General features: G+C 41.1%; 1 protein-coding gene across 3 annotated transcripts in view; it reads right to left on the reverse strand.

Annotated features, from left to right (window-relative positions):
- SERPINE2 (serpin family E member 2) overlaps positions 1-18,021 on the reverse strand; it is a 33,985-nt gene extending 15,964 nt beyond the window's left edge. The window contains exons 1-4 of one of the 3 annotated variants that reach the window (XM_042457896.1): positions 17,884-18,021; positions 16,602-16,670; positions 2,368-2,641; positions 37-264 (exon numbers count right to left, since the gene is read on the reverse strand). In XM_042457896.1, the coding sequence (XP_042313830.1) occupies positions 37-264; positions 2,368-2,623 (484 nt within the window). In that variant the 5' untranslated portion in view covers positions 2,624-2,641; positions 16,602-16,670; positions 17,884-18,021. Of the gene's footprint in view, positions 1-36; positions 265-2,367; positions 2,642-16,564; positions 16,671-17,883 lie in introns of all 3 variants that reach the window. The other 2 variants (XM_042457897.1, XM_042457898.1) reach the window with 2 other exon arrangements.
- Between the last annotated feature and the right edge of the window lie 606 nt (positions 18,022-18,627).

An 18,627-nucleotide genomic window follows, 5' to 3' on the forward strand; every position in this document is an offset into this window, starting at 1 on the left:
ACAAAAGAAAAATGTGAACAGTTTATCATCACATACCCTTAGTTTCATTTCTAACCCACTGGTTAATAGTATCACTGGCAGTGTCCTGGTCCTCAAAGTCAATGCTCTTGACACTGCACTGAAACACCTCATTGTTTCTGGAAACAAAAGGCACTTCCATTTTCAAGCCACTTTTTGCAAAGACTGCATTTGCAATTGTTACAACATCTTTGTTCTTCTTTGACACGATGGCTTTGTTTATCTTCTTCAGCACTTTACCAACTCCTAAATTAAAAGACTGAAGTTAGATTAGGGTTAGAAAAAAACAATTAAAGCAAATTTCCAGAGGTGTAACCATGCAAGTCTGTTGCAACAAAGGCTTCTTGGAGCATCGTGAAAACCAACAAATTTGTTATAGTGTAAGATTTCATACATTACAGTCCATCTGCTACATGAAACATTATCCCAACTAAAGCAGTGATCCTAGGCACATATAGGATCAAATCCAACTACTAATCCCAACTACAGTAGACCACTGAATCAATGGGTTTTAAATGTATTTATTTACTTGAAACATTCTTCTATCATTTCTCGGTCCATCAGGGCCTCCGAAATACAACACATAAAGTATTTAAAAAATTGAATACACAAACAAAACAATTTTTAAAAATGCTTTAAAAACAGGTTTAAAATTACCAGACAGTTAAAACATGTGGCACAGCCACCCCTAATTTTAAGGACTGAAGGCCATGCAAAGCAACCCAGTACTAGCCACCTGCCATAAACTCAAGAAGAACAGAACCAACTTCCCTTTCCATGGGAGGGGCTTCCACAGGCAGGATACTGCTGCAGATAATGCCCTGTCACATATATCCACTAACCTAGGGTTGCAGGCTAGGACAAGAGATCTGCTGAGGATCTCAAATTATGGGCATCCATAGGGGGTTGGGGAGTCAGTCCTCTGTTACCCTGGTGCCAAGCAGTTTAGGGCTTTGTAGTTTAAAACATAGCCTTGAACTGAGTTCAGAAGCACAGTAAAAGACAGTATAGTTCTTGCCAGACTAATGATAAATGCCCCAGTAAAAGCAATTTATTGGTCTAATCTTGTTGGGAGTAGCAATTGGATTTACTTATTAGAAGCAAATTCCAAATGCCAATGGAACCTTCCAAATAGGTTTTAAAGGATTCCAGAGCTGAGCAAAGATTGTCAGCCCAAAACCTAACACTGTAAAGCAGGGACACAACTCTCCAAATGTTGCTTGAATGCAGTTCCCAGCATTGTTCACCACTGGCTATGCTAGTTAGGGTGGTTGGGAGCAGCAGATCAAAAATACCTGTATGATTTTTTATATCTTTACTGGATGAAGAATCCAGTGAAGCTTCAAAAGTTTGCATGATGTATTTTGTGCATTTTAGTTGGCTCCATAAAGGCATCAATGTTTTGTAGATTTTGTTGTGTTTTTCTGCATGGCCAACACAGCTACCCCACCTGCCATTTTATAACAGGACAAACTGAAGTTGGAATGTTTCAATATTTCTGCCTCTTTTACAATATTGAAATACCATATTAAGGCAAGAGAACAAATACATTCATCACATGGGGAACTGTAGGAGAGATGAAGTATTCATCAATGTTTTTATTTCAGAAGATGGATAAACAAGCATATCTTGTTAATGTTCAGTTTATTTTCTGAAACTTTCAGCTGAATGAACTATGTTTATAGAGGTGTCATTCCAATACTTTGTGATACTCAAAAGTTGTGCTGCCCCTTGCAAAACACACTTGGCTTGTTAAGGGAAGCAACAAGGGCTAGCAGGCCCCTGTCAAGGGAATGTTTCTAGCCGGAGAATGTAATTCTGATGCCTGCTAATGTTAGAAATGCAGCCTGACAAACAAGCTAACAAACCTCTGAGGAAAAATGCACATAACAGCACAGAAAGGTCTGCAGCAATGAAGGGTGTAAAAAGAGGGCCATGGGTTCAATTTGTCACTTAATATAAGGGTATTTTATTGAGCAACAACTCAAGGCATGCATTGGTTCCACACAAAGAGCCAATTTCTGCTTTCCCACAATCCTGGCAATGAAGCTAAATTGTGTTTGCTTTGGAAGCAAGATGACAGTTCTTGTTAAAGTTACTGTGTTTAGTATCAATGCTGAATACTGTGGCCAAGATTGCCTTCTGGTATGAGAGATAGTGCTTCACTGCCACTATTTAATAAGTGTTGGATCAAGATAATTAGCTATTGTTCTCAAGTACAGTTGCTACTGTTGTTGCTATAGCCCACTTTGCATGCATATGAGTAATAGCGGTATAGTAGGAGATTTATTTCAGAGACTGCTCAAGATCCCAAACCCAACAATAACAGATTTTTTTTAAAAAACTGACCATTTACACTGTATCTCATCACTGTCGTCAACTGCTTCTTTGTCTTGCCATCAGCTCCTAGCTGAAGCATTCCAAGTACTGATGCAATTCCATGTGGAGAAACCACAACATTATCCTTAAGTCTGTTTTTGACCAGCTGATTGAAAACCTGGATTCCAATGTCTGAGCCCAGTTCTTCAAGCGATAGGGGATTTGGTGGGAAGCACATACTTGTTGAAGCAAAGACAGAAAAGACGAAAGGCAAATACCAGTTCATGGTTCAGCTCAAGACAATCTAACAGGGAAAAACACACACAAAGTTAAAGAATGGTCAGAAACAGAGGGCCATGTTATGCTTCCCACACAACCATAATACTTACTTGTAGATACTTCACACTGGTCGAAAGCTATGCATAAGATTGACTACTAAAACTATAGACACCCCACAAGTCATAGCTTAAGCCTTTCACAACAGCAGATACAGGAGGGGGGAGGGGAATTCCCCCAAAGAACCTAAATAAATCAAGAACTATTATATCTACAACTTAAGCCACTAACTCAGTATCTGAAGTCAGAAAAGGTACTTAGGGCTCTACAATACTGTATGCTATAATACTAACAAAAGCTGTATCATTTTAAAACACAATTTATCATCCTATAGCAGGGGAGAAAGCTAAAGTCCAAAATGTTTTCTTGATTCCTTAACACTAGCCATACTGTAATAAGGTGATGGGACTCCAAACTATCTGGAGACTTAAGATTCTTTATGCTGTCTTATAAGTTATTAGGTGTACCATATTGTACAAGTAATACTTTACAATAGTACAGCAACTGTGGAAATCATGACTTGCTTGCTAGTACAGGTTAGTGTATTAATCAAGACCTAGTCAAGTTTACAGTATGAGTCCAAACCCCAGGAAGAGAAAAAAAAACTATTTTAAATTGTATAACATATGACTTTCTAAACAACAGCATGAGCAGTCAGTAAGGAGTCTTATGTAGAGCTGTTTTCTATATACTGTGCTAGTGGCAGACACTTTGTACGCTTTTATGGGTATTTCACAGGACCCAACACTTAATTCTGTGCCTTATAGCCAAGTCACTGGAAAATATAGTTGATCAATTATTGACATCCACTACCTTCTTCTTCTATGCCAGGAGTGAGCACTCTGGTGTGCTGCAGTCAAATTGTAGCAAACAAAACACAGTGAAGGTTTCCTTTCCTTCCATATACCTTAAAACGCTGAAACATATTCAAGGGAGTTTCATGAACAGAAATACAGCAGGTTGTAATCATGTTGTTCAATGATCATTTGGACCGTCTATTGCCACCCATAACTGCCTTGGGTTGAAGAGGAAATGGCTCATTTGTTTAGTACATACCCACTGCAGTCCAACAACTGCTTATCTTATTCTCTTCACAGTCACAACCCCTATCCCAGGCAACCTAAACAGAAAGTACTACTAGAACTGGAAACACTATGGTAGAAGACTGTTAGTGCAATAAATTTTCCTAAGTCCTGTGATCTTGAAAAACCCACAAAAAACCATGGATGCCGGCCATGAAAGCCTTCGACTTCACATCCTGTGATCTCCTTTAAACCTGTGCTTCTGCCCAGCTGCAATACTATACAATGAAATATTGTCTGAACTTCTGAGATCACTGAAACAAAGATTGCTCCCAACCAAAAGTTGAAGATGCCTTTCACACCCAGCTGCAGTTGAGTGGGAGCTGTTTTTCCATGATGAGATAATTCACACAACACACTGACACAGGAAATACTCATACAATCTGTTCCCACCATCTTGATGCATCAGTCACACAGAAACTCCAGCTGGAGAAATCTGCAATTCAGGAAAGTATAAGAAACATCCAATGTTTCTGTGCTCTTAGGATAAGACGGCTAAAAGTATTGATGTTTGATATCACTGTATGATTCAACAAATCATGTTGCAAGCCTACTGTTTCATATTTAAAATTATTTAACTTTCATTCTTCTAAAACTTTGAAACTTCCTATTTTATATTTCCAAATGAGTTTTAGCATACCTTTATAACTACTCAGATACTGCAGTAATTCTTCTGCCAAACTACAGTTCACACTGTAAACACAAACATGCAGACACACACTATGCAAATTCCAGTCTTTTCTGAATTCAGGCAGGAAATGCCAGGTTAACAGCATAAACAAAATTTAAAGCTTTCCACTCTCTAATGATGACCTTAATTTGTTAGTCATTAAAAAGTTTACCAGAAACTTTAACTCATCATGTATGATGTACTAAAAAAAAAAGCCATAAAAGCTTTTGTTCCTAGAACACGTAGCTATATGAAGATTTAAGTTTCATGTATTAGTAACAGTCCCAGTGGGAAGAAGGCTGTCCTCCATACAGTCGCACTGTAAACATCCATTTATTTTGCAAGATTCAGTAGTGGGCCTTGATCATAGGTGCCCTTCTAAATGAAGTAAGCAACTGTGAAGTGGGCTGATTTGGATGAAGTTGTCAAATACACTCTACTCTGCTTGAATAAAGCCTCATTTTACTGGCAGGCAACTGTTAACTACACCGGGAATAATTCCAGCTTCCTATTTATAGATTAAGCAGATTTTACTCATTGCTCTTTTTAAAGTAACAATGAAAAGTTCTTTTCAGAGTAAATTTGAGATTACCATTCTTCCATGACTTGGAAAAGTGGACCACAGATCTATGCCATCACATTCAGAGAAGCCAAGCGAACCACAGCAATGAAAAAAATCATCTAGACACTTGCCACTATCAGAAGGTAGAGCCAAAAGGCTTCAATTTGTTTTGGGGGGGGGGGGGGAGTAGATCCTAAATACATCCCATCACATTCTGAAGAGTTAATGTATAACTTTAGTGCCTATTATAAGCAAGTTGGCCTTATCTTTACCTTCCTTAACCAGACTTCATTGATTAGATTTACTAAAAGTAAAGCTAATTAAGGGTGTTTACTTCCAAGAATCAGAACAGAAGCAAACAATGTGTGAGCTTTCAGCACGGGACTGATATTAATGAAGGAAATCCTTCACTTTTAAGACATTTCTAGGCTTGCAGCCTAAATCTCTCATCTATTCATATATGGATGCAATTGTGATCTCTGTCAATTCCTCTTCCATCTGCAGCCTGTCACACCATGTCCAATACTAACTCAGTGTATGTATGTACACTGAACTACTGGTATTTGTGGGAGCCTAAATCCTACTTCTATATATGGAGGCCAGTGTGATTTCTGTCCATACCTCCTCCATCTGTAATGTGTCACATCTTTGTGTGTGTGTACGCACCTTCAAGTCACTTGTCAACTTATGATGACCCCATGAATGTTATAGGGTCTTCATAGGCAAAGAGTTCTCAGAGGTGGTTTTGCCAGTTCCTTCTTCTGAAATATAGCCTACAGCACCTGGTATTTGTTGGTGGCCTCCCATCCAAGGAGAGGGACCCCCAAATCCCAGCATCACACAGGTCTCATGGGAAACTGCAGAAGACAAGAGAACGTAGGGAAGTTCTATTCAGTGAACTCTGTCCTATCACGGTAAGAACACAAGCCATTATCTTTGCTTGAAGAGGCTGAACTAATAAAACTGCCCTATTACCCCACCAGATTTAACTTAGGATCTCCTCATCTCATTTTTTTTAAACCTCTCATACCTGTTTTCTCTGCCAAAAAGTGTTCTTACCTTCAAGTTATGTCAGCCCCATCCGTATTTTCCTTTTTACAGTAGTAGTAGTAGAAGGAAAGCTTTAATGCCGATTTCTACTATCTCATATTTCTTAATGATGGTGCGGTACATATACTTTTTGCGGTGGATTGGGGCCAGGGCAGCCTCACCAGCAGCCCTGCAGCCCCAATCCACCCTTTTTCCAGGCCAAAGAGAAGCGGCAAAATGCCACTTCTCTTTGGCCTGGAAAAGGGGTGTCCTTGCACCTTTGGCACCAATGGCACTCCGATGTTGAAGAGAAAGGGGCGGCCACCGCAGCCCCTTTCTCCTCTGCATAGAGTGGCCATTTGGTTGCCATGCCAACGATGCAGGGCCCCAAAAGGAGCTCCTTTCTGCACCTGTCAGGCCGCCATAAGCAGCCTGGAGTGTTGTTTGGATATGGCACATGCGTGATGTCACTGTAATGCACACCGTGTGGACAGCGCTGCATAATGGCACCCCCCCACACATACTAGGTTGGGGAGCGTGAAGTTGGTGCACACTCCCTAACTCTAGTATCACCAGGAGCACGCCACTTTATGGCAGTGTGTACCAGCCCAAGGACAGGAAAAAGCTGAGGGAAGACCACTACTCTCCCCTCTAGTTCAAGCTGTTAAGAATGAAAGAAGAAAATAAAAAAAAATCCTTTTTTTCTTTGGGGGGGGCAGGGAGAAGGCTATCAGAGTTTGAAAATATTCCAATATTTTTTATCATAAAGTAAAAAAAATGAAGCTGTGATAATTTTCAAGTTTCAGAAATGTGATGTTGTGTGCTGGTAACTAATAATACAATTTTGCCTATCAAGTCAGCAATTGTTTCTACATTTATGATACAACTCAAAATTGTTATTATTGACAATGTAATGCATTTTAACCCTGAAGTGCTACATTTAGTCAGTTATATGCTACCAGCACAGACAAAACCATAGTGTAAGGCAACCAACATTATAGTGTGATTTCAAACTGCCTCAAAAGCATGGGTAAGGCTTTATGCCAAAATAAGTGCTATAATGTGAGGGTGGTTTGTTTGTTTTTGTTTTTGTTTTTTTGTTTTTGGCTGAGGAAACAGCTCTGCCTACGCAGTAGCATAAGGCAAGTAAGGCATCTCTTCTGACAAAGTGGCTGGAGCAACAACTAAAGACAGTTTAGCCAGAATGGTGTGTACTTGAGCTAAAGGAGATAAAAAATGAAAAGAGAAAGAATCCTGCATTTAGGTAATCCAGATTCTGCCCTCTGTATATAAACTGCATAAATCTATATAATTTATGGGGCTTGGGGATTGGAGGGAGGTTGCCTTGGCATGGCTACAGACAACACTCTGTGAAAACACTGAAACACCAGCCCTCGACCACTAGAGATTTTACTTGGATTTATTTCAAATAGGCACTGGTTACATACTTTTAACTGTATCTTTACAGTAATAAATGCCAGAATATTTGTTTTTAAAATTAGTCATAGAGTGAGAATTCTAAATTCTGTACATGCTAAAATGCTGCAACTTCCTGCAGAATAATTGGCTTCCTTGACTGCAGGTGTTGCCGGATGTTTGGCCTTACCACTTTCAACCAAGAGAAATAATAAAACATTTCACTGCTCAGAAATCTATTTTTAATCTAGATTAATCTAGATTAAAAATAATATTTAACACAGCCAGACAACAAAACAACGACCACTGCTGAGGGCAGTCAGCTGCACAGGAGCCATAGCAGTGACCTACTCAGAAGAATAAAATAAAATGTCTGCCTTGCTGAATCAGATCCCAATTACCTAATCAAATATTCCACTGCTATCAGCAGCCCTGATCTTTTCCACACTGACCTGTTCACAAAGAACCTTTGGACTAAATGAAGGTGCAACTTAGCTGCCTTTTCTGCACTCTTCTGAAGCTCTACAACATGGTACCGTATTCCATTACCACACTATAAATAATGCCTCAATATAATGTGATTTTGTTTCTAGGAGTCCTTAACAACACATTTGCCTTTTACAAATTAACTTTTCCAGTGCACTTTATGCGTTTAGAGCAGGGGTAGGCAACCTTTTTGAGCCGGGGGCCGGGTGGCTGTCCCTCAGACAACTGGGAGGCCGAAGCCTCTGGGAGTTTCCACCCTCTGGGGGTGGGGCTGCATGCTGGGGGTGGAGCTTCCACACTCCAGGGGCGAGGCCACATGCTCCACCCCCAGAGTGATAACAATAATAATAATAGTTCCAAGCATGGAAACTACTACAAAGCAATTCAAAAAAAAAAAAGAAGAAGAAGAAGAAGGAGAAGAAAGCATGCACACTGTCTCAACCCAGAAAGGCACAAGGTGCTGAGAGGGGATTTTGCACACACACACACACACACACACACACACACACACACAATGCCTGTCTCTCACACACACAACCTCCCCCTTTCTCTCACATACACCCTCTCTCACACAACTTGCTCTCTCACACACACAACCCACTTCTCTCTCTCACACACACACCAAACCCTGTCTAACACACACAACCACCCCCTCTCTCATATACACAACCCACTTCTCTCTCTGTGTCTCACACATACACACGCACAAAACCCATCTCTCTCTGTCACACACAACCTCCTTCTCTCTCACAAAAACCAAAAAACCCCCACCACCCCCCCACCCCTCGCGTGCCCACACACAACCCACTTTTATCTCTCCCTCTCACACACAACCGACTTTTCTCTCATACACATATACAACACATCTCTCTCTCACATACAACCTCGCCTTCTCACACACCCTCTCACACAACCCACTCTCACACACACAACCCACTTCCCCCCCTCTCTCTCTCACACACACACACACAACTCGTTCTCTCACACACACACACACACAAAACACACCTCTCCCTCTTACATACACACTGCTCTTACACATACATACACACAACTCCTCTCTCTCTCTCTGCCCCTCCTGCTGTAAAATGAGGGGAGGCCCCTCAGAGGCCAGGAAGGAGGCAGGGGACACCCGCGCTGGCATCCTCGCTGGCTCTTTCCAGGCTTCTGAGGGGCCTCCAAGTCCCTGAGAGGCCGGAAAGGAGGCGGAGGACGCCCGCGCTGGGGTCCTCGCCGGCTCTTTCCCGGCTTCTGAGGGGCCTCCAAGCCCCTCAGAGGCCGGAAAGGAGGCGGAGGACTCCCGCGCGCGCGTCCTCACAGGCTCCTTCCCGGCTTCTGAGGGGCCTCCAAGCCCCTCAGAGTCAGGGAAGGAGGTGGAGGATGCCTGCGTGGGGGTCCTCGCCGGCTCTTTCCAGGCTTCTGAGGGGCCTCCAAGCCCCTCAGAGGCCAGAAAGGAGGCGAAGTACACCCGCCCGCCCGCGCGTGTCCTCACAGGCTTCTTCCCGGCTTCTGAGGGGCCTGCGCGAGAGGCTCAAGGCCCCGCGCGGCTGCCCCATGGGGCCTTTGGCGGCGGCAATAGGCGGCAGGACCGAGCAGGGGCCGGTCCCAATGGCTTGGCGGGCCGCATGCAGCCCGCGGGCCATAGGTTGCCTACCCCTGGTTTAGAGTCACAGAATCTTAAGATCTGGAAGGGGCCTCTAGGGCCATCTAGTTCATCTCTTCCCATACAAATAATTACAGCACTCCTGACAGATGTACATCCAACCTCTGTTTGAAGACCTCCAAAGAAAAAGAGCCCACTGCCCCCAACGTCATATTCCACTACTGAATAGTTCTTACAGTAAAGAAGTTTTTAATAGACCTTTTCCCCCTGGTAGTAACAATTGCTTCACATTCACTGGTGTTAAGATTATTTTTGCCACTGCACATTAATTTGCATATGTGTGCAATCACATCTTATATTCCATTATTTCACTCACTCATCCTGTTTAAAGGATCTACTCCTAACTTTTCATCATTCATCTATGATTGCACTATCGTGAACATGAAAATATAAAGCTGTGCTATTCAGAAAAAGACATTGGTGCCACTGAGAGATTTTTGAAGCCTTTGTACCAAAGCTCATTTTAACTGAAATTTTTCACATGCAAGACAGGAGGATCTACCAGCGAGCAAAAATTCCTTCATCAGAATACTTTTGTACAATGATAGGAATCTTGTGGCCTTCCAGATGTTAAGAGTCCAACTCTAAGCATTCCTCAATATGATTCTATGATTCTATGATTGGCTGGTACTTGCAATGTAAACTTACATAAACTTTATAAATAAACTTACAGCGCTTTATAAATAAAGGTTAATAATAATAATAATAATAACATCTGTTTGGGTGAATGGTACTTCTCATTTAGTGCAGCCTACGAGTTTTGACTACCCCACAGTAAATAAGATCCAAAGTCAAACTACGTAGTGCCAATACAGAATTCTCAGCTAACCTAATGCTTCTTCTTTTGGGTTTAACAAAGAAACAAAGAAATGCCTGGCACTCTGTTAGTGAATGATGATCAGAATTACATTGCATCTCACATATTGATTGTTGTAAAGGTTGGAATTCTCTACTGACCATACAAAGATAAAAATCTCCCCTCCCCTAAAAAGAACAAAGCAGTGTAATAATCTGCAGGATATTTCAGAAGAAACACAGAGGTCCTTCAAGATGCCTGAAGCTGTACATCCAGCTATAGGAAAGTATCTGGACGCTTGTCTTCTGTTCTTTACTGGCCAGGAATTGGTTGGGTTTGGGGGGCTGCAGCTAAGAAAAGCTAGAAAAGTGGAAACTACTGTAGCTATGTCTCACAGCTATGTGCCCTGATGCAGACTCACAGGCCATGTTTGCCCCCATCCTCTGTTTCTTTCAAACAGTTACAAATTAGTATGAACAAACGGAGGCAAGAAAATCCTGCATTCATAAATGTTTACCTTCTACCCATATCAAACCTAGATAGGTTACTGGGATAACTCCAAAGGGAAAGACGGTGTGAATGAAGCTGTAAACCTGAGGAAGGAGCAGAGGAGTCATGAGTTTATTCTCCTATTAATAATTACTTGCAAGAGAGACAAACAACTATCATAGCCATTTTAGCCCCTTTTAGGGCAAAATATAAGAAAATAGGTCAGGATTTTAGATTTCTTCATCAATATTTCTAGCACTATTAACACTTTTACCAAGAAAAAAATTCAGTTTAACAGATGAAACAGAAATATTTCAAATATCATTTTCTTGCCAAAAAGACAAAAGCTCTAAGTTTAAAAAACATGTTCATACACACAGGTCTTACCATAAAGTATGTTTAAGAGCAGAGATCTAGAACCAAAAAATGAATCTAAATGAGAATGTGAGTCCCATTCAGAAATCTCACTTTAACAGAAGAATTTTATATAGGAGCTCAAATTGCATGTGAAACAAGAATTAACTGCTACGTTCAAACATGGTTCAACGCCACCTAGAAGTCCAGAACTATTACCTTGCCAGACTCAACATTTCAAGATAATTAGATCTGATTGGCTGACAATAGATCTGATCCTACACCTATAATGCCTTGAGTCATTTAGTTATTACAAAAATTGTATTCCTTCCAAGTTCACTGTTGTGCAATTAGAAAGAAAAAAGAGTGTGGAATCTCATTTAAGTATTAAGGAGTCCCTGGAAATCAATATTTTAAAATATTCCACAACAATTTGCCTGCTCTCATCCATGTCAGTTAAAGAAAAAGTATTTTCATTGTGCCAAATATTTTATCACATAGAGCAGTATGCAAGAACTTAAACAACAAAGAAATATGCCTATGAAACTTGAAAGACTATTCAGTAGTCTTAAAAGCTCATATGGCGAATTGAGAGGGTAGATGCCCTGGTTTTGAGATGCACATGCCATGTCTACAATCTCTTCCTCCAAAGGAAGGCATCTGCCTTTATATTTCTGACAGGGAATATCTGCAGGAAAAAGAGCTGGAGTTAGAACTTAATTTACTTATTATCTGAAATTTTAACTCTGTGGCTAGACATTTCTTTGTTCAGTGTTGACATGCCTATCACATTTGCAGCCTGTCCATGACAAAACTGTCCATGTGACACTTTTTTCAGTCTGTTGAAGCTTTCATTGCCACTTCTTTTAAGCAGCCAGTTGTGAAGTCATTTTTCAATGTATCTATCACTTGCAAAAGATATACAACTCCACTTCCTGTTGTCATATAGGCACGTACTATTGGATCACTATGAACACTGCTCTCAAGGCTTAAAATAGCAAATTTTCCCTCAGTATTGTTTGCAATACACTGTATTTAGCAACCCTTCAACTGTTTCTGGAATGTCATCTGGTTGAAAGGATTCAACCAGATGAATGAAGTCTTGTGAAACGGATTATTTATGGCATAAATGAACCAAGCAAACATTTCATTGTCTTGTTCATATTTGCTGGTCCTTACTACAGCCTTGCCAATGCTAATGGTTTTACTAGGTGACCGAAATCTTTTAATTTGTGTTTTTATGATGTTTACCATTCTTGCAACTAGACCCTGTCTCTCCTCCTTGCATTTTGCACATTTTCCTATTTGGCCTAGAGAAGAAATTTCTTTAAAATAATCTCAGAAAAGGTATCCTTTATGCTAATAAACCATGGCTATTATTCTGTGGCAAAAAATTATGGAAATGTGTAATATAGAAACGAAAAGCTATGTCTGTAGTATAACATCTTCCTGTATTGACCTTCAACTAGAAATTTCAAAACAAAAAACAACTTAAACAGTTTGATTTTTGTTCACTTTGCAAACAGCAGAGGGTGCACTTACATACAGATGAATTTACATACTAAGCACTGAGGACCTGCATCATTAAAAGCCATGTCTATATTTTTCTCCCTTTGCTTCTATAGAAGGCATAAATTATGTTATTTGACTAAAATGAGCTTTTTCAAAACCTGTTCAGAGCAATCATTTACTACATATAACTGAAGTCTCTACCATTTCTAATGTCGAGTAAAGATACAATTTTCACAACACAGAGATACAACTTTAAGAATATGTGACAGTGTTTTTGCTTTTCAGCTAACATATGGAAACCTTGGCAGTACAAAGAAATAACTAATCCATGAAGTACTCCAATTGTCTTTATAATAAAATTGAAAGACATCCATGGTAACAGTGTTCCAATTTAGCATTACCATTCTATTTGTGTATGTTGTGTGCCTTGCAGTTGTTTCTCCAAAAACAGATTTCATGAAAGATTTCACCAACGATACTTTATTCTTGCTGCCTTGTAGCATTACATTCGGCAGTTCTACCACCCAGAAACATAAAAACTATTTGCTCTAATGGGAGCCTTAGGTATTATAAATAAAACCAGAATTACCACAATCCATAAACATCTGATCAAAGGACTCTTGAAAACTGAAGTAAACAATATGCCTACTAATATCTGAAAGTTGAATTAATTCTCTCTCTCAGTAAACCAATGCTGTAACCTTCCTGTTCTACCAAAGCCTTCTGTCCAAAATGTTGTTTCCCAGTAAACAAACAAACAAACAAACTATATTTCAATGGTGAGGAATTTCCTTAAAAAAAGGATCTGAAACCATTTCCCCAGAGAAGAAAAGAGAGAGTTCTCAGCATTTCCTTTTGGCAAATTGCTGTTCGAGCTCAAATACCTATTATCTGTATGTGCAATGAGTTAAATACTTTTTTTTGTTTAGTATATGTGGAAATTATGATTTCAACATAACAGTGGCTTGTGCCCATTATGACTATTGCCATGTCAAAAACACTGATCACTCAACCGTGAATTTTCTGAAAGGAGTGGGATTTGGTTCCAGAACTCTCCGCCCCCCGGCCATGGATACTGAAATCCATGAATGCTCAAGTCCCACTATATACAACGGGGCGGTAAAATGATGTCCCTTATATAAAATGGCAAAATCAAGGTTTGCTCTTTTGAATTTGTTTTTGAATAGTTTCAAGTTGTGGATGGTTGAATTTGTGGATGCAGAACCCATAGATAGGGAGGGCTGACTGTACTATCATCAGTAAGCCATCGTTGATTCATCATGTCTTATTTTTTGATCCAGTGCTTTATATGTAAACTAAGCATAAACATGAATCTTCCTCACATATCCTCCCACCCTGAGGCCTTGCCATTCACCAACAGACCAACACTGAGATTAACATGTAAATCACTTCCTCTCAAACAAGGCTCACACAGTGTGTGTGTGTGTGTGTGTGTGAACACACACACACACAAACCTCCATTCCACCATTCTCTGAAGATGCCAGCCACATATGCAGGAGAAGCATCAGAAATAAATTCTTCCAGAACATGGCCACATAGCCCGAAAAACCCACCAAAGACTAAGTATAAACACATTGATAATTAAGCACTGACCCTTCTAAGAATTATTATCGCAATTTAGCCATGTTGCTTTTATTTTATTGCTACATGTATTTACTGAGGTTAACTCAAGACAAGTTGTCTTCCCACACTAATAGCTATTCAAAATTACTGGCCACAAAACACAAGAGCTGCTGCAAATAGTCTTCTGTGAAATTCAGCAGAAGTAATCATATCCCTTTCTCTGGGCCAGAATACATTCACACACACTACTGAAAGACCACTGCATAAATGCTACCACTTATTATTTCAGTTCATGTCTTTTAATGGTCCACTGAGCAGCTCTGAGATCATGTCTAAATTGTTTAGGTGGATTCAAAACAATATTGGGAAAAATAAATGTTGCCTTTCTAGAGGATGCATATTGTGGCTGACCTAGTTCTTCCCTCTGAGCAATTTCTCAAAGGATGTTGTCAGCAACCGCTCGTTAGAGAGCCAAATCCTTTGCCAAGCTTTAACTAGGAAAGACACTCCAGTTCCATGACTGAGTGAACAAAAAGTCCATCCCATTTCTGACTGTTTCAAGCTCTCACTGATAGAAATGCCTTCCATTCTGTATAGGTACGCTGTAGAAAGATTTTGTCCATTACGAAGCAAGACTATTTCACTCAACCAGTACTGAAATGTCATTGTGCGTTGTGCCCTCAAGATGTAGTTTTGTAACCACTGCCAAGCTGGTGCACCTCAAAACATCTGGAAGGCACATTCCTTCATCTTAGGCCATTGGCCATGCTGTGGAGCTGATAGAGTAGTAGGCAAAAACATCTGGAAGGCATCACTTTGGAGGAAACTCTTTTAGAGCATTACACTGAAGATGAACTGCAATTCCCAGTCACAGTACACTTCAGTTAAGGACTATTTAAATGCTTCATGCTTACCTTATGTTCCACTGTTTGAGTAACACTACCGTTACATAAGGAAAATATAACAATTTACAAATTATTAGTATAACAGCAAACTTTAGAAACAAATATTGGCTAAATGGAAATCTTCTCTTTCCATTACAACGTCCCCCGCTCTCCTCTAACAAGTCACTAAGAAATGCTTGCATTGTCCAAATTCTGTTCAAACATCAGAGGTATTATAAATCTACTGGCAAATAAAATAAAATGCTGAATACTTTTGTCAAATTCATTAACACAACTTTTGAACCCAAAGTCCATTTCTATTTTTTTTAAAATATACACAAAAGCTTTTACTTGGGAATGTCTTGCAGCTATACTCAAGATGAGCTAAAAATAATACCTGTATTTTTTTAAAAAATCTCTTGTGATTCTGTAGTGACAATAAATGGTACAAAGAACTTTATTTGTACATCTCAACTTCAAGATTTCACCTCTAGAAATAAATATATCCAACAGCATCAAAGGAATGCTGCCCTTTACATTTATCATATTCAAACCATGAATTATATCTTCTGGGACAAAAACTAAATGCTTCCACCTCCCATTAATATACTTGACAAACTGTATATTCTTAACCGCAAAGGCCATGAGGCGCTAAGCACTATCTCATTTTAAATAAGTTAGATACACATTTCATGGTTCTCACAAATGTCCTTGTTTCCAACACTTCTTATTCACAATAACAGTGGAAAACAAAACATTCCAGTATGACACTATACTGTAAAGAAGGAAATAATCTTCAACTGTACATCTCTTCTCCAGTCTCCTTTTCCAATGCTGCACAGGGTTACGCTGTCTTAAACATGACCAAGAGCAATAAAATATCATTAAATTTAGTTGCGTTGTTGCCATTTTCTACTATTTTCAGCAAGAGAAGAAAAGCCAAAAATTCTTTTAATAGATTTCCTGGGAGCATTTCTCTACATGGATCCAGGAGATCACTTGTCTGTGTAGCGGATTTCTTTTAATTACCACCCCAAGAACAACTTCACCAGCATGACAAAGCTGCAGGGAGAGACAGAGCAAGTTACTGTATTATGAGCTGCTAATATACACACCATCTAGAAATGTTGTACAGCACAAAAAGAAAACAGAGTCTATATTTTGACAGGTCTACAACAGGACATCTGCGAGAAAGCCTATTACTAGGGATATGGAAGAGACAGTAAGCACCACACAGCAAAGGCTTATCTGGGAGTCTCTGTGAGTCATTCTTCCTTCAACTGAAACTTTCACTTTTTGTTAGTCACTTGTTCTCTATGACATCTGTGTGCATGTGTGTGTACATATATATAAACACACACACCTGATGCCCATCGCCATGTTGGCAAATTACCACTCACCTATGGCAACTGCCTCTGGGTGAGGTGGTAGGGAAGGTTTTGTAACTGGATCAAATCAAGCTCTTCAGCCTAGAAACAAAGAATAAGAAGCTATTGTTAGTATCTGCAAGGGCTCCTAAGTTCATCAAGTTTTTTGAGGGGGCAAGTAACTTGTCTAGCCTTGTTTTCAAGGCCCCCCCCCGACCCAAGGAAAAGCCAGCGTGTTGTAGTGGTTTGAGTATTGGAGTATGACTCTGGAGACCAGGGTTCGAATCTGGGCTCAGCCCTGAAACCCACTAGGTGCCTTTGGGCAAGTCCCATGCTCTCAGCCTCAGGGGAAGGCAATGCCAAACTTCCTCTGACCAAATCTTGCCAAGAAAAAACCCTGTGATAGGGTTGCCATTGGTCCAAAACAACTTGAAGGCACACAACAGCAACAGCCTGACCCCAAGAGGGATAAAGACAACACACATATGAAGATGCAAAACACAAAGGAGTCTCCTAGTCTCATCAGAAATACAACAATAAATCAGAATGAGCAACAAAGTTAAAGGTGTGTGTGTGTGTGTGTGTGAAGTAGGCAGAAAGCAGAGACGCTCTTCCCCCGAAATTAGATGCCTGGAGGTTATCTAGGGGCACTGAATGCTGGTACCCTGAGTCCCCTACTCAGGGGTGGCTGATGGAGTAAGAAAGAAACAAGGATTACTTAAGGAACTCCATTATTTAAGTGACTAAGTTATGCTTTTCCTATTCACCAAACTGGACTGGAGGAATCCTGGCCATCATTTTCCATCCTCTTTCCCCAGCAGTTACTTCCCCTTCCATAGCAGCTATTTCTCATCCCCAGCAGTTACTTCTCCTTCCCCACTCGTGACTTCTGGTTCCTCTTCCCCAGGAGTTACTTCTCTTCCATGCCCTTCTTCAAAAGTTACTTCTGGCTCTCCTTCTCCAAACGTTAGTTCTTCAACAATTCCTTCTCGTTCCTCTTCCCCAGAAGCCATTCCTCCCTCCCCTTCCATACCAGCTACTTCCCCTTCCCTTTCCCCAGCAGTCCCTTCTTCTCGTTCCTTTCCCACAGAAGTTACACCTCCTTCCATCCCTCTTCTGCAACAGTTCCTTCTCTTTCCCCTTCCTCTTCCCTAGAAGTGCCTTCTCGTTCCCAGCGAAGGAGCCAGTTCCTCGGGGCAAAACAGTGGAGAAGGAAAGGGGCCTGGAGGGGGAGCCAGGGGCTTTCTCGCTCTCCCTCGAGAGGGGAAGAGAGGAGGGGGAAAGGGCGGCCATGGGAGGGGACCCCTCTGCTCACCTCACCACAAGACGCGGGAGAGAGAGAGGGAGAAGAGAAAGAGCAGCGTCGCCAATCTCCGCTTCTTCCTCAGCGACTGACTAAACGCAGCAGCGGCCGCCCAGAGCTGGGCATTTATGCCGCCGGCGGCAGCGAAAGAGCACCCGCCCCTCCGCCTCCGCCTCCGCCCCTCCAGGCCCCGCCATGTTGGGCCTGCCTCCCTCCCTCTTCCCTCCCGCCGCCTCGAGTTCCTCCTCCTCCTCCTCCTGGGCCTTAATCCCAAGGGCAGCCCCGGCCCTTGGTGGGTTGCTCCCTCCAGCAAAGGAGAGCGAAGGCACGGCAGGGAAAATGGAGGACTCTCCAGCGAAAGTTAAAAACACCCCTCAGGAAATCGCACATTTAAATATATATCACTCCTCTCTGCCATGCTACAAAAATGGAGGACTTTGTTTTATTGGCATTCCTGCTGGACATAAAGTGGAAATGTCACTGAGGGAGGGACGCGGCCTGGAAAAAGGAGGGCCACTGAGCTAAAAACACTCACAGAAATGTCAGTCGGTGCTGAAAGTGGAGTTTTGGCCTTCCCCTTGGGCCCAAGGTTGAAAGATAGGACAGGTCCTGGAAATGGAGGTGTTCTGGTCACCCTGAGCGAAAAACAGTCATATAAATGTAAACTCAGGCTTTTTAGTCAATGCTGAAAGTGGAGGACATTTTGGCATTGCTCTTGGGCAGAAGATGGAAATGTAGGGACATGTCCTGGAAAAG

The sequence above is a fragment of the Sceloporus undulatus genome, chromosome 3 (genome assembly GCF_019175285.1).
Source record: "Sceloporus undulatus isolate JIND9_A2432 ecotype Alabama chromosome 3, SceUnd_v1.1, whole genome shotgun sequence".
NCBI classification, from domain to species: domain Eukaryota; kingdom Metazoa; phylum Chordata; class Lepidosauria; order Squamata; family Phrynosomatidae; genus Sceloporus; species Sceloporus undulatus.